The following is a 22,441-nucleotide window of genomic DNA, read 5'->3' as shown; positions in this document are numbered from 1 at the left end:
ATATATCGCATAGTTTACATTATATTGTGATATTATGGTTCTTTTGAATAACAAAATACTACATCCAAAATTTAACTCAGCTATAGGGATGAGGGAGGATTATTTAAACTAGCGAACTGTATTGTCAATAAATATTCTAGTAAATGTGGCAAAGACATCTAACTCAGTTGAGTTACCAATAATCCACTGACACAAAAGTCCAAAATAATCAACAGTAGGCCTAATATCCATTAGCCACTTAATAAATAACTAGTGTTGTTTAATTAAGGCCTATAAAATACACAGTAAACTTGATAAATTAATCTGAAGTAATCTTGAAGTCATGTTAAGTGGCTAAAATCTGAGACATTGCAGACATCTGCACAACACCCTCAGTGTATCATTGTGGCTTATTTTAATCTGACATTTATTTTTAAGCATATAAGGGATAAAGACAGGCAATGTTCAGATGAGAATGAACATTCAGCTTTGGGGCCCCCTAGTAGCTCATGGGGCCCTATGCATTTGCATAGTCTGCCTATATCAAGAAACGGCCCTGCTTCTAACACTGAACAGTAGGTTTATAATCAGGAGATGTCCAGTGCAGATTGTTTGTGATAGTCCCTGTATAGTCCCTGATACGTATCTATTACCGTGGTATTAGTGCTCCACACCTAAACTAACCCTTTCTTTAAAAAAATAACCTACAATCAAATTTAAGTAAAAGACTAATTCTGAAACACACAGACATATGGTTTCCTGTCAGTTCAACATCACTAGCATTTATTTAATCACAGAGATTCAAGAAAGGAAGCACATTCCCACTGAGCTGGGGTGGGTTGGTGGTGTGTATTAAGGACGATTGCGTAGCATTACTTTCGATAGAAACTTGTCACATTACTGTGCTACAGTAAATAACTATAATTTGACACATTAATCAAGAAATAATAATGTGCTTTACTATTTTTTTCAGTTTTTTTTGTAAATCAGTACATTTAAAAATTCATAGATAACAATAATAATGATATCTTAGCATTAAAAATATCATTTGGGTCAAAGAGCTTCTACGTATTGGTGTATTAACCACTGCAGGAACATAAAAAATGATTTTGGTTTTACAGATTTTTTACCAATGCTGTTAATTTAGGGCAGCTGTGGCATAAACCTTACTTTGGGTGGTGGTCTAATAAATTTGTTAAGCACTGTATATATATATATATATATATATATATATATATATATAATTAAAACAAAAAGTAAGGCAATTTGTGTTTGGTACATTATTTCTTTGTTGTAACAATGCTTCTTGGTAATAAATCTTATACCGTTGGAAAGCCTGTTTATTACCACATTTGTAAGGATCATGTATTTGTGGGATGAACAGCAGAGCTGAGTATGTGGGTTGCGCCCATGAAAAATGTGCCAAATCTTCTCTGTCAATGCCAAACAGCTGATTCTGCCATTGCCTCTTGTTGGGTGCTTGGTGGATTGGATGATTGAAGTTTGAAGAAACAAGACATATTGAAAATTTAACAATTTATTCATTTTTTAGCTTAATCTGAAGTAAATTTGGTCTAAACAAATTATAGCTTATTTTAATTTTTCAGTAGGCTTCCATTTTGAAATTCCACATGAGATTGACTTATGTGAGGATAGGAAATACAAATCTTCACTGGAACTGATTTGGGGAAACAGGAAGTTCATTTTTTGTAATAATCTGAATATTACATGGGCTACTTAACTTCTTTGCTCCCACTGCTGCTTTGGTGGTGTGAACCTGTGTATAGATGCATAGGAAATTTGCTCAAACTGACGGCCAACACTCCATAGCAACCATCAGTGTATGAATGTGGAGTGAATGCGTGTGACTGTAGTCGTGACCTGCTGAGTAAAAGTGCTTTTGGTGGTCAGGAGACAAGAAGAGCACTATAAAAGCTAAAGTCAGGTTACTTTGTAACCTGTTACCCTCAACCCTGCTCAAAGCCCCTTGTTTGAAGACTGCCCCTTTTAAGATTAATAACTTTGTAGGGTTTTTAAATGTTTAAGGAGGACAGATTGCTTAGTGCAGTGGTTTTTAACCTTTTTTTGCCCAAGGCGCATTATGATCATATCCATACTAACCTCTTCAAACCATACGTTTGGTAACTAAAGTGGCTATAGAGTTGTAGTAACAACATGCAGTTGTAAAGCTTTTCACGGCTCGTCTAAACCTGCTTCCAAGCCCACCAGTGTCCCTTGCCACACCATCTGAGAACCACTGGCTGAATGTGTTGACTGCAAACAACTTCATTCCTGTCTGCTGCATCTTTAGGCCTAAACAGCATATGAGGTGTATTGGCTTATATTTGGATAAACAACAGAAATATATGCACCGTCAGAGTTTGCTTGCAAAAGTAATTCAATTAATGTACGCAGCTGATTCAATAAAATATAATTACTCGAGGTTTAAGACGTGAGAGAAATGGATGAAGCCGCTGTTGCGACAGACAGTATCCAAATTTCACGCATGCGCAGTAGATTTTTTTTTTAGCATGCTAGGCTAACCAGCCTGCTAGACAGATGTAAGCTAGCTCAGATAAATATTAGACAAAGAATCCTTGGTTAAGAGATTGGGTGAAAACGACCTTAGAGTAAGAGAGGGTGGCAGGAGCGACTTTGACACAAAGCTATAAACGTTCTTCGATGTATATGGAAGTATGAAAATGAAAGGTACGCCGTCACTGTGTCTTTTTAAACTTTTTTGTGAGCTGTCAGTGCTGTGATTAGCCTTGCTAGCTGCTACTTAGCCGCTGCAGACTAGCAGACTGTACAGAAACGTGAGCGTTTACGCTAGCTTTGTTAGTTAGCATCCTGCCTCTGGGATCTGTGAGGGCCCATTGTTTTACGCCGGGCTATGCAGGATTTACAGTCCACGTTATCTTTTTAACTTTAGGTATCGTTTGCTCATTTTATTGAAAAAGAATGCATTGCTGTAATTTGGCTCGGTAACTGTTTTTGGTATACTGATTTAACACCATGTTTAGCGGTAGGCTAGCTGGTACGTCTTAGCTGTATTTGCGGTATAAGCTTGAAGTTAGTATTGTTCTTGCTAGTGGGAACACAAACGTTAGCTCGAGTTAGCTTTGTACGTACTGAAGGCAAAACAAGCAAAACAGACAGATAATCGTACTTTAGTTGATGCTTTCATTAATTACTTTCCTTGTCTCAAATATCCCATGCCTGAAGGGATGGTGTATACAACGGTCAAGAAATATTTTTGGTAGTCTTTGAGGAAGTGTACATCACTTTAGTTGATGTAATTCAATGCTCACATTAAGTAGTTACTGCCCTGCAATTTCACTGTTTTTATAAACATGAAAGGTAATTTTGACTTATGCCCAAAACCATATTAGCATAAAGGCTCGCGTCAGGTATTAAGCGTTATAAGTTGAAATTGCTAAACTTCCACCCCATACAAGCTATTAACCTGCACTGAAAGCATTCCGTAATTACTTTGGTATCTTAAACTAGTTAACACATCACGGCCAATTTAGGTGAACTGACTGGTTAATAGTGCGATACGATATGCATGGTCTTAGGACAATATGTATTAACATTAACTATTACAAGGCATTGAAGGCCTAAGCTACCGATATGGGCTAGCACTGTTTATTTATCTCTGCCACCTTCAGTTTGGATTTGATGAGGTTGTGTTTTTTAATCCTTATGTCTGTTTCTTTATCTTTCTAGAATGGAACTTAAAGATGGGGTCATGAGGGATCCTGTGACCACTTAAAAACTGCGTCTTTGTTGTTTCAACCATTCAAGAGGTGATTATTGTTTTAATTTCTTTACTTATGTTGGTTATACAAGTTACTAATTTATCAGAGCTTAAGGTGGTTGTTCATTGTTATAGGCTGAAAAATCACCAGCATTAGCCTGGTCCCACCCTTTTAAATCTAGGCACCAGTGGGTCAAGTAAAAAATGGGTAGTATCACTACCCATTTTTTTTTTTTTTAGCCTGGGACCATTTTGTCCCAAGACAGACACCAGTCACTATTTGATTTGCACTCTTGATGTGCTGTGTCTGAACAAGAATCTGTTGAAGCCACATGTGATAAGAATAAGGGTTTGCAACGTAATGTATTGTCATAGTGTAATGGTGCATCATATGTCCTTTACCATCATGGTGAAGTATAGTCGACTCCAAACATATTCAAGTATTTTGATAGTTTCTTCAACGCTTCCATGGTACATGCTAAACACATGTCAAAAGGTGCGTACAGATCTCAAACATTACAACCAAGATAACCATGTTTCAGAGTGTCAAGGCATGCAGAAGAGATGATTGCCAGGCTACATGATCTCATAGCTAAAATGCAAGGTTGAAAAAACACAGAAAAATTGAAAATAAAATGTAAAGTTTTGAATAAAGCATGTATGGCAAATTAAAGTTTTGACAAATGTCCTGAAGTATTATAGCTCAAAGAGAGTACAGCATCTCACTTTTCAGTAAGTTAAAATGCAATGGAAATTGCTGCCTATATAAAAAAATATGATGGTTACCACTTTCTGTCAGGTGAGGTGGAAATGTTCAACACTGTCACACACTTCTATTCCCCATTAGCAAATACATTTTTCCGTTTGGATTTTTAACCCTCTATATGTTTTCTGTAAATTTTCCACATCTTTTTATTTTTGTTGGTTTGTGACATTAGCTGAATTCATTTTATTTATTCACATTATTTGCACATGCCTATGTGCCAGAACCTAGCATTTATCTGTGTTGTCAGCTTGAAAAGGGGCTCTTGGGGTTAAAAAAGTCTGTTTGTAACCAATTATGATTGTGTTTTAATGTCTTTAAAACAGTTTTTGTAACAAGTTGCACTTTAAAGACAGGAATAAGTGGTAGCCCAAAGGTGGTTATGTCGCGGGTTCCCACCCCTCCTCCTCCGGGGGAGATGTCCAGTGGACCTGTGGCAGAGAGCTGGTGTTACACACAGGTTTGTTTTTTTTTTTTTTTTTCTGAACCCACTGATTTGTGTTTGACAATAGAGTAAAAAATCCTGTTCACATAGCCTGTCGAAGTCTCTCAAATGAAAACTACCAATTTTGGAGCACTGTAATGGGTTGCACCAGCTGTGCGGAAGTGCAGACGTAGTCTTTTTTGAACACAAGTTCTTACTTATGACAGAGTTTACGCTCTCCTAGCATTGAAGGTGTTGCACCAGCTGAGATTGTTTCAACGTTGGCTTAAGTTATAACTTAAATCTTACACCTGCCTCCTACTAGGGTCCTCTGTAAAATATGGCTGTCATAGTGATAGTTCTGAGACACAGGATGACAAGGAGTAGAGGATATCACCGGCAATTTGGTGTCAGCAGTGTGTTCTCCATGATCAATAACACTTTTGTTTTCAATGACTGGATATCATTTCTGCCGACCACCATTTAATTATCTCGGCAGTTAGGATATGTTATTTTTAGTCATTAGCATCTGTGAAAAATACAGGATTAAAATATGCTTTCTAGTGATTGGTTAAATTAAGTAAAAAAATCATATATTACAATACAATATTTTGGTTGTTTTTTTGGTTGGTTTGGACGTAAATCTCTACTAATTAAGATCAACCTTATGTCTCTGTGGTGCAACCGAACAATGGCACAACTTAAGTTACAACTTAACTACTTTAAACGCAGGGTTTAGTGTGGACTTAACACTATAACTAAAGACAAAACTTGCACATTGCTGGTGCAACAGGCTGCTGGTGTTTAATTTGAAAGTAGTATTCCTTTTTTCTCCTCACACATACTGATAGGCCTTTTCCACAGCAGGCGATTTGCTTTTAATCAAAAATCACAAGTTTTTCTACAATTATCTTAGCACTATTCCTTTCAAAAATCCCTGTAAAGCACCACTTGTGACTTACTTGGACAGTGTGCCAGCATGCACAATACCAAGACCTTGAATCTGAACCTACCAAATGAACTGCATTACTTTCACTACTTCAACAGCCACTTTTTTTGCTTTGATGGACCAAATTGTCGTCTGTCGTGAAGTTCTACTACTGTATCATTTAATTTAGGGTTAAGTGGCTCTGGCCATGTTTTTAAAACTGTAGTTAACATTGTTTTAAACTTTCAGCCTCAGTCTGATTGGTCTTCATGTTTCTCTTTCTTCTGTGCCAAGGTCAAAGTCGTGAAGTTTTCCTACATGTGGACCATAAACAACTTTAGCTTTTGCAGAGAAGAAATGGGGGAGGTGTTGAAGAGCTCAACCTTTTCCTCTGGCCCTAATGACAAGATGAAATGGTACAATTCCAGCTAAATCTATCAATCCAAATTGTATTCAAACACAATTCTATGTACATGCTTTTGATTTTATCAGTCTAATTTTCTCTCCAGTTCATTTTCTTGATTTTCTTAACTTTAATTTACAAGCCTCTATGTGATGTTTTTTATATGATATCCGTTCACAAGAGTGATAACTAAACACTCCCTCAAGGAAGTTATGACTGTGTATCTTTTTCTGTTACTGATGTATGTTATCTGTTCACCTGCCAGGTGTCTGCGAGTCAATCCAAAGGGACTTGATGATGAAAGCAAAGATTATTTGTCATTGTATTTACTTCTTGTTAGTTGTCCAAAAAGTGAAGTCAGAGCAAAGTTCAAGTTTTCTTTGTTGAATGCTAAAAGAGAGGAAACAAAAGCAATGGGTGAGTACAAGCATCACAGAAGCTAAACCTTCATTTTCATGATTTACACTTTCAAACAAAAATAAGCCAATATCACACTAAGCATTTTTTTTCTCATGCTACAGAAAGCCAAAGAGCATATAGATTTGTCCAAGGAAAGGACTGGGGCTTCAAAAAATTTATAAGGAGAGATTTCCTACTGGATGAAGCCAATGGACTCTTACCTGATGATAAGCTCACTCTTTTCTGTGAGGTAATTTACAGACTTCTTCGATTTGTTGTTCATTTTCATATTTCTAAATACAGGGTAGCTTTGACTAGCACTAAGACTGAATACCACTTCCAGGAAGTTAAAGCTGTTTAAAGTTGTAAAGCTTACAACAAGGTGTAATGTTGTCATTGCAGTTGACCTGGGGAAGATTGTCTTTGTGCAGTTTTTTCTTTTCTCTATCCATCTGTGTGTCCAGTGTTTTTGAAGCACACTGAATTATATATTTCCAAAAAATAAATGAAAAGTAATGATAATACCATTGATGAACTTTATTTGTATGGCACTTTTCAAAACAAGTAACACAGTGATTTACACAACATATATCAAAATAGAGAATAGAGAAAACAGGAATAAAAACGGCAAGGCTTAAAATATTCTAGCACCGTGCTGGATTTCCGGCGTGCGGCGTTTGGCTGCGGAATAAAAAATGTCTTATGTTAAAAAGGGTCTTGATATCATCACCATGACTCTGGAGTTTATGAGTTCATCTGCCAATGATATGAGAGGAGCACAACTCTCCTGCTCTCAAACTAGCATTATTAGCCAATCAGAAGTAGAATGGGGCGGGTCATAGAAAAATGTGTGTCAACCGGGTCCTATGCTGCATAGATGCACGAGTAGAGAGATATCACGTTGAAGGAGAGTAGGATGGAGAGTAAATTCTTGAATCCTGGGGAAGATGCCCTCCTAGTTGATAAAGGAATAAAAAATGAATGCAATCTCCTCTATCCATGCTGGGCATGGATAGAAGAGATAGGGAAACATGGTAAGCCTTTTGGTAGCTGGTGTAAGAAGTTAAGAGAAGCAGGTGCTTGCTTCTGCACTTTGTGCTCGAGAAAGCTAGTATATGCAACTAGGGGAATAAAGTGATACTACGTCATGAGTCAGACCCAGCTGTTCGCGCTCTCCCACACACAATGCGGTTACGAGCAGCAACAACCACAGCTGATGTACCGGCATCAATAACCGACCATGTGTGTGAGTCAAAAATATGCGTGTGCACATTCATCGCAGAGCACGATCTGTCTTTCAAGCTTGCCCAGCCCCTGGTAATTTTTTTGCAAAAACTAATGCAAAAAAAAAAATTGCTCCGACAAAACTTTCAATACCCAATACCCTTATAATATGTCAGGTTGTGATTGTAAGTCATCTTGTAACCTGTCAAGGACTTAAAACACAGTTTAAGGATGAACACAGACACATACTTCAGTCTCTAGAACACATTAAAGTTTAAGTAAATAGGATGAAAACAAAAGAAGACTTAAGCTGTTAGTTGGTCCTGCCTAACGTTAAAAAATTAATAATAAAAGGATTACAGCAGCAAATATCAGCATGAATGGAGCTCATTTGCTCCTCTGTCTGATCTGTCTTAAGGTCTAATTTCCAAATCATACTGCTCTAATCACCTTCAGGCACCAACACTTCTATGAAGTTAAATCATCTATGAAGATCATTCATTTCCATATAATGTTTTGTTTTTTTGTTTTTTTTTTTTTTTGCTTTAACCCCTGCATATATGTTAAAGTAGTCTTAATATGTTGAAACATTGAGACTGCTATGAAACTGCTCTTTTGTAGCCGCTTTCCTAATATCTCAAATTGTGACAGGTACCACCACCCCCCACCCACCCCCCAAAAGAGTTTCAGGCACAGGATTTTTTCTCACTTTAAGCCCTGAAAATGTTAAGTAAAAACATAAAAATATATGGGCTAAATCAGTGCCACTTGAGATTCACAGTGCTGGGCTGTGAAGACAAGTCCCACTAGAGCAGGGGATCTAAACCTTTTTAGCCCATGACCCCAAAAATAAAGGTGCCAGGGACCAGGGACCCCCACTGTACCTGAAGATGGTTGAACACAGCCATAAACAATTAATAAAATTCATGTGCAGACAAGGCTGCCCACATGGGAGAGCTTTCCGGGGCACAGCCAAGCTGTGGGCCCATGGAGGTCAGCAAGATCATGGTCAGGTGTTAACCTAAAAAAAAAGAAAACAGGACCGGTCAGTCCTCTGGCATCTCCTCCATGCTCTTGAGTCTGCTGTGAGACACAGCAAACCTAGTAGCAACTGTAAAGTGTGTCCTGGACTCACCATGCTACCAGTAGTGACAAGGACAGTAAACACTAGTCAGGAAGGAGAAAGAAATGGTCTGTGGCCACTGAATGCAAAACTATTCCCCATTTGGAGGTTGTCTTGCTTTTGCCTCTTCATCCACCTGTCATGACTTTCATTAGAACCAAAACACTCACCCATGTCCCTAAGTGGACAGATTGAGATTCCTGAAGTTAACTGACTTGTTGTTATACTGTGGCAATAGAGTGGTTTGCGTTCAGTTTTTTTCAGCTATGCACTTTCTCAAACTTTAGATATATATTTGTATTTGAAAAAAAAATATTACTGAGAATAATTATGTACAAAATGTTCCTTGGTGTGAAAAATTAACTAAAGTGTTGGGCAATTTTAACACACATTCCATTGGCTACAAAATGCAGATACTAGAGGACTCTTCAGACAGACTTAACAATTTCAGGGGAACTGCTTCTTTAATAAAGAAATCAAATGTAAGTTAAACATAAAATGCTTCAACTTATTAATTATGTGTTTGATTAAAGTGAATGCATTATGCTTGATGTGGGTTTCTCCTTCCCACTATAGATTCTGTCATCTTTCTTAACCATTTACTGTAAATTTGACCGGTTAAAAGTATACTGGCCTATTCATTAGCCTTTCAGGGATTAATAAAGTATGTCTTCTTCTTCGTTGTCTTCCATTCTGTGATTCAGATATACAGTGCTTAACAAATTTATTAGACCACCTGTCATATTTGACCATCCAGCATCATGAAGTGCTTTAATGCGGACTCTTTCATTTTCAGTGAGCCGTTGACGTTTTACCATTTTGAACAGGAATGAGGAATTTCAAACTGAATTCACCTTTTCATACCCAAATTCCAGCCGGCTCACTGGGCTTCTCTGAGAAGTCAGAAATGAATCAAGCATAACATTCAACCACTAAAACTCATTTTTCTGTTCAGGAATGACAGTAAATAACTATAATTTGACATATTAATCAAGAAATAATAATGTTCTTTACTATTTTTTCAGTTTTTTTGTAAATCAGTACATTTGAAAATTCATGGATAACAATACTAATTATATTTTAGCATTAAAAATATCATTTGGGTTAAAGAGCTTCTACATATTGGTGTTTTAACCATTGCAGAAACATCAAAAATGATTTTGGTAATTACCAATGCTGTTAATTTAGGGCAGCTGTGGCATAAACCTTACTTTGGGTGGTGGTCTAATAAATTTGTTAAGCACTGTGTATATATTTGTCATAGGCATTTTTTAAGATGTTTAGCCTTGATCTGATTGCATGACTTTGACTTTCTCTCTGGGGTATCTCATTTATAGGTAAGTGTTGTCCAGGACTCCGTTAACATTTCAGGCCAGTCCAACATGAACATGCTGAAGGTACCAGAGTGTCAGCTGTCTGATGACCTGGGGAACCTGTGGGAGTGCTCACGCTTCACAGACTGCAGCCTCTATGTGGGAGGGCAGGAGTTCAAAGCACACAAATCCATCCTTGCAGGTAAAACAGTCCTCGTCCCTTAGCACTTTCACCTACTAGCAACCAGGAGAAATGCACCAAAATGGTTTAAGCAAGACTTGTCAATAGCTTTTCATTATGGCTGCAAGTTGTGGCCAAGACTTTGAAATCCTCGTTTGATTTTAGCTGTCCAGCACTGAAGTGAGCACTTCAACATCTTACTTTACTTGGCCGTGTTTGACCTAGATGACTTTGGATCCAAGCGATTGAGAGGATGACTCTCCTCCACAGCTTGCCCCCATTAGACATGGTGGCAGCTGCAAGGGTCATGGGGAAAAGCTGACACAGTGGCAGCTGTACTGGCATGGTGGAATACTGATATTTTATGCTCTGATGTGCTAACATGCTTAATATGGTCACAATATTCAAAATTTCCAATTATTTTTATCCAACAGCAAGGTCGCCAGTCTTTAATGCAATGTTTGAACATGAAATGGAAGAGAGTAAAAAGGTAAGAATATTTGGATACCTTTATTTCTTGTCATCAGTCATGTAGCTTTTGTTTTTGCAATGTTTTACTCCATTTCCTACTCAGCCATATTGTTTCACAATGACTGCTCAGAATTATTTAACAGTTGAAATACATAACCCTTTGCCTTCCCTTTCAGAACCGTGTTGATATTAGTGACGTAGATCCGGATGTCTTCAAGGAAATGATGGGCTTCATATATACAGGAAAGGCCCCGAACCTGGAGAAGATGGCAGACAATTTGCTGGCAGCTGCAGATAAAGTGAGTACTCAAAAAAGTAAAATTAATTGAAAATATTTGAAGACTTGTAAGCTTTGCTTTTTAAGATGTTCCCGCTTTCATCTGTTTCCAGTTTCTTAAATATATCAGCATTTCCGGGACATTATCTTTAAATTTCTGCAAGTTTTTTTTTTTTAAATTTCTTTCTCTGTTTATATGATCCCAAACTAGAAATAATTTTACTGCATTAGATGCATGCTTAGGATCACCGTAATGCTTGAAAATAAAACCCTTTCCATTCAGAATCTTTCCAGAAGGAATGGCCCAAAGCCCAGTTCAAAGATTTTCAACAAGAAGGGTTGCAAACGATAACAGCGGGTGGCTCTACAAATTTGTAAAAACCCACCAGTTAACATCACTGTGCCAAAAGGAGATGATGCATTGTTTCCATAGCAACGCCTCTCACAGTCTGTCAACTTAAAGTTATTGATTTTTTAAGTTACAGTGCAATGATTCAATCCCTACAAGTTGGACATGATTGCATATTTAACAATTTTTTCTCTCATCTTTTTTATATTGATTCTTAACATCAGTCTGTATGATTTCTCCTGATCATTAATTCTTTTATTATCACCATCATAGCATGGCAGCGAAAATTCATATAACATATAAACACAAAAATGTTTTGCCAGCTCAGTCTTGCTACACTAAGATATTATCTGAAGGTAATTTTCTATGGACAAATTCAGCTTCTACTGCTTGAATTTCTCATGTAATGGCTCATATAGCATTGTAACCATTGCATGCACAGCTGATGGAGAAGATAAGGGTGTTTACCACACTCAAAAGTTCTGTGTGAAAAGTTTAAACAATAAAAAGCAAGATCATTTACAAATACACAGCATGCTGTTATGAAATGAAATATTCTACTTTGAATAAATATCTCTTGGTGTTTATAGCCTTTCAAAATAAGACTTCCATTTCCCATGTCACAATTACCTGCTTGCACCATCCTGAAACCAGATGTCTGTGATTTACTGAACTAAACCGCCAACCATATCATCAGATGACTCGGTTCAAGCTGCGACTGTCGCCATCAATGCTCTATAACATCGTGACTCTTTGGTCTGAACTGGGCTTAAACGCAGACTCGGACTACATGATTATTTTAGGTCATTCACAACGGCACCATGTCAAACTAGGCAACTAAAATCTTGACCCATCTTGGCCATACTACAGGTATGCTCCAGACCGCTCTTCGTATGCTGATGTCACCACTGACTCTGTGGCTGTGAGTTCACAGGTCATCGGAGCAGGTCAAAGAGTGTCAATCACTCTATAACAGAAGAGCCCTGTGTGATTGTTGTGGTCTTTTGTTCGTAAGAGGAGAAAAAACAAACAATCATGGATTGGATTATTGATAACAATTATGGATGTTTCTAGAGGAGGACAATATGGACTGGCTGTCCTTCGGATAGGACTTAAAGTATGCATGTGATAGCCTAGACAAATTAAAATGAAATGTATTAGTTCCCTGGAGGGAGAAAAAGTAGTAAGTCTTGTAAATGGCGATGCAGAGATAAAGAGCAAATGGTCTCCTGTTGTTAGGTGAGGGTGTTTAACTAGACCACGGTGTATGAAAAATTTTGATGTGCTAGTCATGTCAGATAGTGGTCACAGGGTGACTTGGATGCATCCTTGCTTTTGCCACACTACAAGATTGTTGCTCCCAATGCTCCAAATCGTGCCTGAGATATGTCGATGAGCTGCAATGCTGCAGACGGGCCAAAATCTGTCTGAATTCATGTAGTCTAACCCCTAAAATACACTAGATACGTGTTCGGTCCGTCTGCTCCAGCACGGTAATGGAGCAGATAGGTTTTAGTTTTAGTCAGCGAGAGGGCTTCCACCAGCTCCGCTGCTCTGCACCTCTTCTGCGGCAGAGCTCTGGCAGTCCGGAGCCCTACGCAGCAGATATACTGGACTTCTACTTCTGCCGGACGCCGGAGCCCTGCACATAAATTCAGCATGGAGCAGATCGAACGGGGCAGGAAGTGTTGTTGAAACCAATTTAAAATATAAGGTTAAATTTCAGAATAAAATACTGTGTTGAAGCCAGACTGTATTTCCTTTCACTACATTGCCAAAAAGTCTTAATGGGGCATAGCAAAGCCTGTAGTCAACAGGTTAGAGGAGCAAACAGAAGCGCATATATTTATAAAGCATTACTGACCCATGGTAGAAGCAGAAAAATCTACATGAAAGAACAAAACAGAGACAAATCAAGTTCATCCTACTCCTGCAGTGCAGAACAATAGCCTCACGTGTGTTTGTTATGTTTTATAGCACTTAAGTAGTTTCAACTCACATGGCCAGGAGTGGTTCTTAATCTATCGTGAAACTCTTCAGTCTCATGAGTCTAGTAGTCCAGCGGTGCTGCTCTGTGCTGCACGGCAAACGCAGTCAGTGGGAGTTGATGGACGGCAGGGCACGCTGCCAAACTGCAGCGCAGCCATGCTGGAGCGGAGACGTATCTGGTGTAGTTTAGGGGTAAGGCTTCTTCACAGTACTGTGATGTGTTTTATTTGTTTTAAATTTAGCCTAAGAATATCCTGTTATGTTTCTGTATGAAATAAGGGAAACTGAGAAAATCTCCAGTGGAGTTTCATGAACAATTGAACTGTGATCATTAAATCCTGTGGTTCAGTGCTAGAAGTCTACAAGCTGGTGTTATATAATTTTTTTCACACCTGGTGTGTTGATCTTCAATGTTAATGCCATACAAACCAGAGAAACCAATGGCAATGTCACAACTGGGTTGTTGATTGTAAGCGACACACATTTAATTCCTTACCTTCTCAGTGTTGTATCAGGTAGCCGATCTTGCCACTAAAATTATATCCCTCAGTTATTGGCACATAACTGGTATGCATTAGTTTCTAAGCACAGAAAGTGCTGGGTGAGGATTCTGCAGACCATTGAGGGTCCAACGTTAAGATTTTTGCCTACTGGCCCTTTGGGGCAAGTGCTTCCCAAATCTACTTGCCCCATCTAAATTCCTACTTGCCCTGTTTTTCTGGCTGTCAAGTGCATACATTTTGCTCACAACATACTTAGAACTAAAATCCATTGCCTGTCGACTGTGGAAAGTAATACACTTCTTTCTTAAGAAAACTGTATTTATTAGCTATGTGTTAGCCCTCTGAAAATTATGTTTAACTTTGTACAGATTTGTGCAATGTGAAAGCTGCACCAGGTTGCTTTCCAAAGAAATTCAAACTCAGGAATTTCATATTTACAATACTAATAAGGTAATAATACAAACTCAGAAATATTTTTTTCATAACTGAAGAAACCAGCTATTCTCAGAGGAAAATGAGGTCAGCAAAACACTGACACTAGAGAGGTGGCGGGGTCTGCTACATATGCACCAAGTATAAAATGGTTCTTCTGTTTTTATTTGGTTTATCAGGGTTTCCATGGGGCATTAAAAAGCATTAAAAGTCATTAAATCGATTTTGCAAAAATTAAGGCCTTAAATGGCATTAAAAATCATTAAATTTGATTCTCGATGGCATTAGTAAATTCTCTCTGTAGTTTTCCCAGAAAGCCCAGTCCATTTATTTCCTGTTTCTGGTACATTTTTAGACTCAAGTGGAATGCTTTTTCCTCTCATCATGTGCAACCCTGTGTGTCTGGAGCACAAGCGGCTACGCTCCGCCATGGTGAGAGACTAACCTGCTGCAGCTCTCACAGACGGGACAGGCTCAGGGCACACGCAGTACAGGTGTCATTATGTTGGAGAGGAGCGCTGCTATAATCCCAAGTTTTATTTCAAGGCACGTAGGCTAGATAATGTTAAAAATGTGTACTAGCTTCTCCCTTAGCCTCGTCCTTTCCAATCACGCACTGACGGTCGCAGTGAATTGGCTGTCAGTGAAAGGACGGAGCGCACAGTCTGCACTAACTTCTGATTAAAGATTAATGTATAAAACGATGCATTTTTCTCTACCAATATCGTAGCTGCTGTTGTTTGGTTAACAAGACAATACATGTCTGAATGTAGCATACAGGTCTGATATGACACAGACAGACGAGAGAGAGAGAGAGAGAGAGAAAAGCCACACTGCATAAACTTTGTGCGTATTGTTAGGGTAAAGACGTGATTTGGATATAGTTTTTTTTTTTTTAAATACAGTTGAACTACAATAAATCTGATGTTGTGCTTACACTGTTAGAGAGAACAGAGGGTCTGTTCATTTACATCAGCTCTATAAACATCAGACCCCAGTGTGATACTACAATATGGACCAAACTCTGACAGTGTTTAATTCATTTCTACTAATGTTAGGAATATTTTCCTATTACTCTGAGTATCAGTAAATATATATGGGGTACCCAAACTATGGCCTGTGGGCCAACTGTGGGCCTTGGTCCTTTTTGGCCTGCAAGAAATCCATTAAAAAGGCCTGCATAAGAACATAAAACTGTACTATATTTCTTAGTTTGACTAGGAATGCACAATATTGGGGTTATACAGTATGGGGATATTTACTAATTAAATTTAGCTGATATCAGTACCAATACATAAATGTAGATTAGACCTAACACCTCAGTACTTGAAACACATTTTAAGGATGAACAAAGAAACATACTTCAGTCTCTAGAACACACTAAAGTTTAAGTTATAAGGATGAACACAGAAAAAGACTTCTGCTGTCTTTCAGTCCTACCAAAAGTCGAAAAAAAGAAACAAAATACATCTGTGTTTGGCTGTTTGCTTTGGTAGACATTAATGAGGGCTGTAATTTAGGCTGTTTTGGTTTTGTTTTTCATGTACACTCACTTACTAAGCATATGTTTTGGTTACATGTTAGTTTTAGAGATGTAACAAACATTTTATATATTGTGCTACAGGTTTTGTGTTCTGTGCTACAAGATTGTCAACCTCCTGCCAACCTGTAGTGCTATAGGTAAAAAAAAAAGTTAACGTACAACCCTGCAATGAACTGAAAAACATTGAGTCAGAGATGGAAGCAAAAACTAATGAACTAAGGCACATGCCTTAAAGGGGAACTACTGGTCACCCTTCAGTGTAATATAAGTTCTCTCTCAGCTCCATAAGTTCTGGTGTGTTTAAGATGAGATATTTGTAGTGACAGTTTTCATATAAAAATCATCTTTTCCAAAAATCAAACCTGTGTAATTTTTCTTTAGTTCACGGTCATGGCATTAAAAATTTTACAGTATAGCATTAAAATGTCATTAAAAAGCATTAAATTTGACTGGCTGATTTCTGCAGAAACCCTGTTTATTCATCATGAAACTGAAGAAATTTTGCTGACACATGGAAATCAACCAATTAAGATTTTTGTTGTTTAATTAAAAATGTCTTCCCCAAAACTACATAGTGCCCCTTTTAAAGTGCTATTTCACAGTTCCACCCTGTAACTGTAACAGTTAGACCAGTGGTACTCAGCCTTATTCTGCCAAAGAGCCACACTGTCTAAAAAATACTTCAGCCAGAGCCACAATCCAAACTGTGAATGTAAGGTAGATAATAGATCAGTTAATCTGTAGTTGAAATGAAATAATTCAGTGGATTGGTGGATAATTACGGGGTTAAATGGGATACGAATGTCTGTATAGAGTCAGAAGAACCAATATGTCACTGGTAATGAGCATTTATTTGTTTTATTTATCACTGACATCAGGCTAAAACCTTGTATTTCAATTTTTCATGATTTTAATTTGTTTTTATAAATCATATTTATCTAATTTTTATAAATTATAAACTTTTCATTCCCTGAAAAGTGATAATTTTGGAGATACCAATCTTTGGCCCAACACCAGCGTTATGAAAGTTCACCTGGCCTAAAGACTTATAAGGTATTAGAATGTGCTGAGTTTGAGCTCTGAGATGCTTTTCAAAGAAAATGATGAATGATAGTTGGCTATTTGGGTATTTATATCTCACACTGCGGCCTTTACTGGGGTTCTGTGACTTTATTAACATAAAAGAGATGCTTTCTTATATTTTTCCACTCATTATTCATTCTTTAGTAAAAGGGAGAGGGGCCTCATTTTGGTCTTTGCCCTGGGCCTCCAAATGAATAAAACCAGCCCTGCCTCACACCTGCAGCTCTTCAGACACATCGTTTCACCCTGCCTCATTTTGGAGCTTTGTTTTATATTTCTGCTCTTTTAATTACATTTATGATCATTAGTGCATTAAAGATCGAATAAAACACCCACGTTTGGACAACTTTTACTGGATATGACGTTATCTCCACGTGTGATCCGTGTGTGTTATGCTTGTTGATGACGCGCATCGGCATAATTGTCATAAGATATGGGTGTGAGAGAGCATGGGCAGGATGTGGCTGAGAAAAGGTTAAAACGAGGAAATGGGAAGCTTCAGATTAAACACGACAGCAAAGCTCAATGAATGAGCAAAACTGAAGAGACGCACCACCTTCCTCTGCTCTCTTCTCTTACACGCGCTCCTCCGTCGAGCGCATCCGACGGTAATAAAACACGGATTTAAAATAAAAAACGTTTAAATTTGGAAGTTAAAGCCTGTCTTCTTTATGTGGGTAACATATTTATTGATGTGACCTACCATGAATCTCTACTGATGATAGTGTTTACCTTCATAAAGGTTTTTTAGTTTAAGTTTGTGCAGCTGTCTGCATGTCAGCAGACACATGCAGCCAGTGGAGGCAGCGACACACTGCATCTGGCTACTCGGGGGCTCCGTAGTAACAGAAACGAGAGAGGAGGATAAGATTAATGAATAGAAAAGCTCAGAGTCGTGCTTGCCCGATCGGGAAAGTCCTTACAAGTTTTGCTTGCCTGACGGCTTTTTGAAGTTGCCCCGGGCATTCAGGTAACTGTTAATGTTGGACCCTGCCATTGTATAGTTTTGTTTGGAACTTCAGCTGCATCCTTTTTTTCCAGCAGGTTTTGCAGGTGGTGGGGATATTTCAGCAGATATGACGCTTTCAGTGCTTACCCCCTCTGTTAGAAAGCACATTTAGCATAGCCTCCATGTCTCTGGTGAAGCACAAAACACTGAGCTGTGCACCACAGGTGTCTATGATTTCTGTTTTATGGAGGTAGCAGCAAAGAAAATACACCACTGGCCCCTTTTTTAGAAGTTAGAAATACTCTGTATTGTAGTGTGATATTATTGATTGTGGTTGATAGTGGATCATGCCAACCACTTCATCACTAAATATCACCTAAATAAAACATTGTTCCTTTTATCATCAAAATATAAGCCTTCTTCACAAAGAGCTAACTGTATTTTGAATTCAAGTATTTATCAAAGATTGACCAGTTTGATTTATCATTCTGACAATCTTACCCTTCAGTAACAATCTTAATGTTTCTAAAGTGAATCTTTATGGGTACGTCAGTTTTAATTGTGAAATTATTTTAAACACTGCTGTAGAAATGTTTGCTTCCTAGTTGGGTCTTATTATTTTCCATCCTAAAATCTCAACTAATTAACTGATCAGAATTAAAAAGCTTCAGGCCACAGGGCTCTTCTTTGCATCAGGGTTTTAACAGAAGATTTTTGTGTTTGTTTCATTTTCAACCTCAACCCCAGTATGCTCTGGAGCGTTTAAAGGTCATGTGTGAAGAGGCCCTGTGCAACAGCCTTTCAGTGGAGAATGTGGCAGACACCCTCATCCTAGCAGACTTGCACAGTGCCGAGCAGCTCAAAGCACAAGCCATAGATTTTATCAACAGGCAAGTATCGCAAGAAAAAAAAAAAAAACTCCGGTGATAAATTCCTGCTGCCATTTCTGTTTACCAGCCCTGAATGCTTACCTTTTTATCTCCTTGCCATAGGTGCAGTGTCCTGAGACAGCTGGGCTGTAAAGATGGAAAGAACTGGAATAGCAAGTATGTAATTAGCTGATATGTGTGACACAAGATTAATAACACACCCTTATCTCTTCCCCCAAACAGATGCATTAGAATTCATTGTTTTAGCCCAGGTAGACAGAGTGCTATTTGCCTTTCAGTTTGAAGCTCCATATCCATATTATTAATAGACTCATACTTGGATAGACCCTGGAAATGGATTATTTGTAGAATTTTAAAAAGGAAAGGATGGGGCACTTGTTGAAGTTTTCCCTGAACATAATTTAGTGTATTGTTGGGGGCACCTTGAAATGTTGAGAATGTTTAAGCTTTTTGTGTCTTTTAATTCAAAATGTGGAAACGCTGTAATCCTACAGGAATTTTAACCCATGGACAGAAAGCACTAATGGCCCTTTTAGAATTTATTATGCAACTGGCAAATCAAGTTGCCCTATTTGCTTTGTCATTACAATCTCATTTATGTTTATTGTTTTTTAATGTGCATATTCTCATGTCTTGAGTCTAACTATTTCGATTGTGCTTACAGTCATGCTACAGACATAATGGAGACTGCAGGCTGGAAGTCAATGATCCACTCCCATCCTCACTTGGTTGCAGAGGCCTTCCGTGCCCTGGCTTCAGCACAGTGCCCACCCTTTGGTCTTCCCAGGAAACGTCTAAAACAGTCCTGACTGCTTGTCTGTGCCCCAGGAATTTACTGGATGTGTGAAGCATAGGTTTACAAAGGAAGGACAGTGATGATGCCACTCTTACTTCAACCAAAACTAAACACACTTGAATGAATAAGAGTGGAGCTTTCTGGCCAGGTATGTGGGGAAACTGGCAATCGGACGACTGACATCAGTGGATTGGGAAAAAACTGGTAAAATTGGTGTTGCTTGCTTGCTTTGCTGCCCTACCCTACTGAAATGTGTTCAGCCTGGGTAGCAAGTCAAGCTGTCTGCTACTGTTTTTCCCCCTCTATTTTGAAATGGCCTTAATATATCTGCCATTGCTCTGGAGCTGCTCTAGAGTACCTTTGTCTATTTTACTCTGTGCCTGCCTTGTCACAAAGACCAGGACACCTCCAGGTTGCACTAGTTCCCATGAATAGACATTTTGATATGGAGTTCTATAGGGACGTAACAAAGGTTTAACTAAATGGGAAATATTATATATTTGTAATGTTTAGCCCGTTTTGTGACTAGACATTAAAGCATGAACACTTTCAGTGCAAGGTCAGTTCTTTACACTTTTTAAAAAGATGTGTATGCCCCATATTGATGGCACCATTTCTATGTAAATGACGGATGAACTATCAACAGAAGACCAATGTACAAGAGAGTCTGTTCGATTGCATATTTGTGGGGAAAATTGTATTCTACCATTATGAATGCCCAGTGTCAATCCTAAAAATACATGTAGGAAGAAAGGTGTCTACACTTGCCCTAATATATTAAAGAAAACATTGGAAGTATACGGAAGTATTTAGTCTCCCATTCGAATGACATATTCCAGATCATACGTCTGTAAACTGTTAGATACAATTTTGAGAACTTCTGTCCTTAGTATTGCCAACTTTCTAATATTATATATTCTCAATATATTGTGGTTAACAAAAAGTGAAGAAGAGACTAATGCATGGTCATGTTATTGTCACTGAAAGTGTCCAAGTACAAATTTTGTGTTTAACAATTATTTTCTGCAATTATCTGACATATTTGTGCAGAATTAAATGAATTGAGTATGTGCAAAATTCCTCTCACATGCTTGGATATTTGTAGGATGCTGAGCATCACTTCCACTGGCAATGTTATTCAGTGTTTGATTGGGGGGGTCGTCATGTTATTCAGTCTGTCTCGTATGTTGTGTGGTGTTACCAACACTTAAGAGGATTTTGTAAATTAAATGAAGTAGTAATCATTTTACATGATATTACTTATCATTCAGCGTGTTTGAAGCAAAAAAGTGAAGTTGTTGTCTGCAAGAATGCCTGCATTAACCCATTAAACCATTTTTCAGCAGTCTAAAGCAGCCAAGGTTTATTTTATTGATTATTGTCTGTACTGTATCCTTAAATTGACATGAGAGTGTATGTACATATCAAGGTGATGGATTTTCCTTAATATCTCTCTCTCTACACTTTTTTTCTGCAAGGTACAAAAACACAATCCTGACGAAGAAAACCTGCTTAATCTGAATGAGTATAGTAAGATGTCGAATTTCAGCATGAGGAAGACGGCTCTTTTCAGCTCCACAAACATCTTCATCAGAGGATTTCTGATCCTTGTCCTTGTGTTTTACAATATTATTACAGTGTCATTTAGCAGATGCTTTTATCCAAAGCAACCTACATACAGGTAGACAGGTGTTCCAGCGGTTAAGGACCTTGCCCTAGGGCCCAAACTGGAGATTCTGTACTGAATGGGATTCAAACAATTGATCTCCCAGACCAAAGTCAGTGGTGTAACCCACTGAGTTATCCAGCCCCAGAGATTCAAGGAAAACATCTGATACTTCAACGCCTCTAACTCCTTGTTTCTAATCATAATTATGTTAAAAAGAAGTAAGACTGCAAAATAAATGTCAAAAGACAGTGGGCAAGAGCTAAACACACACATGCACTCGATCACTGCTTCAGTGTAAAAACATTTCATAGTTAATGTGTCCTAGTGTCCTTTACAAGAGGAACTCTCACATGGAAGGGGCCAGCTAGGAAATATGAAGATGGCAAATACATCCCAGGAGACATTTTCTAATATTCTTAAGATTCTTCATTGTAAACGTCAGTGTTTTCTTCCCAGCAAACACTACAACAAACAGGGAATGGACAGGAACTTAAAGAAAATGTACAAACAGTAAATACACATGAATGTAAAGCATTTATGCCTTATTGCTGTTTTACCGAGGGAGTATTCGAGGCTTTCACAGGTTTTGAGTAAGTTATGAAAAAAGCAACCAAATAAGACTCAAAGCTGACAGTAATTTTTTGTTTTGTTTGGTCTAAAATTCTACTTGAAATGTCTGCATAGGTTGTCCCGATACGATGTAAAAATGAATTTCACAACAATTGTATTAACACAATTGTCAGATTGATGCGAGTGTCTTCTACTAAGCAGCACCACCGTTGTTAGTATGGTGAGGTGTAAAACATATGGGTATTTCTCTTTGTTCTCCAAATATCTAGGTGTGTGCAGCCGTAGACCTCGGACTTGTTGCCCCTGGAGTGGGTGCCTCATCCTGATCAGATAAGAGTAATGGAAGGGAATGAAAAGACCCCTGTCACTGATGGCCACAGCAAATGGATGTGCTCCCTAAGGTGTACCTCTGGTATCATCCAT

General features: G+C 38.2%; 1 protein-coding gene across 4 annotated transcripts; it reads left to right on the top strand.

Moving 5' to 3' along the window:
- The first annotated feature begins 2,528 nt into the window (after nt 1-2,528).
- On the top strand, nt 2,529-21,121 carry spopla (speckle type BTB/POZ protein like a). Of its 4 annotated transcripts, none has more exons than XM_041807149.1 (12): nt 2,529-2,688; nt 3,709-3,788; nt 4,859-4,962; nt 6,149-6,270; nt 6,523-6,674; nt 6,779-6,906; nt 10,341-10,518; nt 10,932-10,987; nt 11,145-11,267; nt 18,841-18,983; nt 19,086-19,139; nt 19,648-21,121. In XM_041807149.1, the coding sequence occupies exons 3-12, from the start codon at nt 4,885-4,887 to the stop codon at nt 19,790-19,792; spliced, it is 1,179 nt and encodes a 392-aa protein (XP_041663083.1). In that variant the 5' UTR covers nt 2,529-2,688; nt 3,709-3,788; nt 4,859-4,884; the 3' UTR covers nt 19,793-21,121. The 4 variants fall into 4 exon arrangements, with proteins under 4 accessions (XP_041663083.1, XP_041663087.1, XP_041663082.1 ...); XM_041807153.1 differs by having other exon boundaries at nt 4,855-4,962; nt 6,598-6,674; XM_041807148.1 differs by having other exon boundaries at nt 4,855-4,962.
- Nucleotides 21,122-22,441: the final 1,320 nt, after the last annotated feature.

This window comes from Cheilinus undulatus, linkage group 15, assembly GCF_018320785.1.
Source record: "Cheilinus undulatus linkage group 15, ASM1832078v1, whole genome shotgun sequence".
Classification (NCBI taxonomy): Eukaryota; Metazoa; Chordata; class Actinopteri; order Labriformes; family Labridae; genus Cheilinus; species Cheilinus undulatus.
This window is presented reverse-complemented; position numbering and strand designations above follow the sequence as displayed.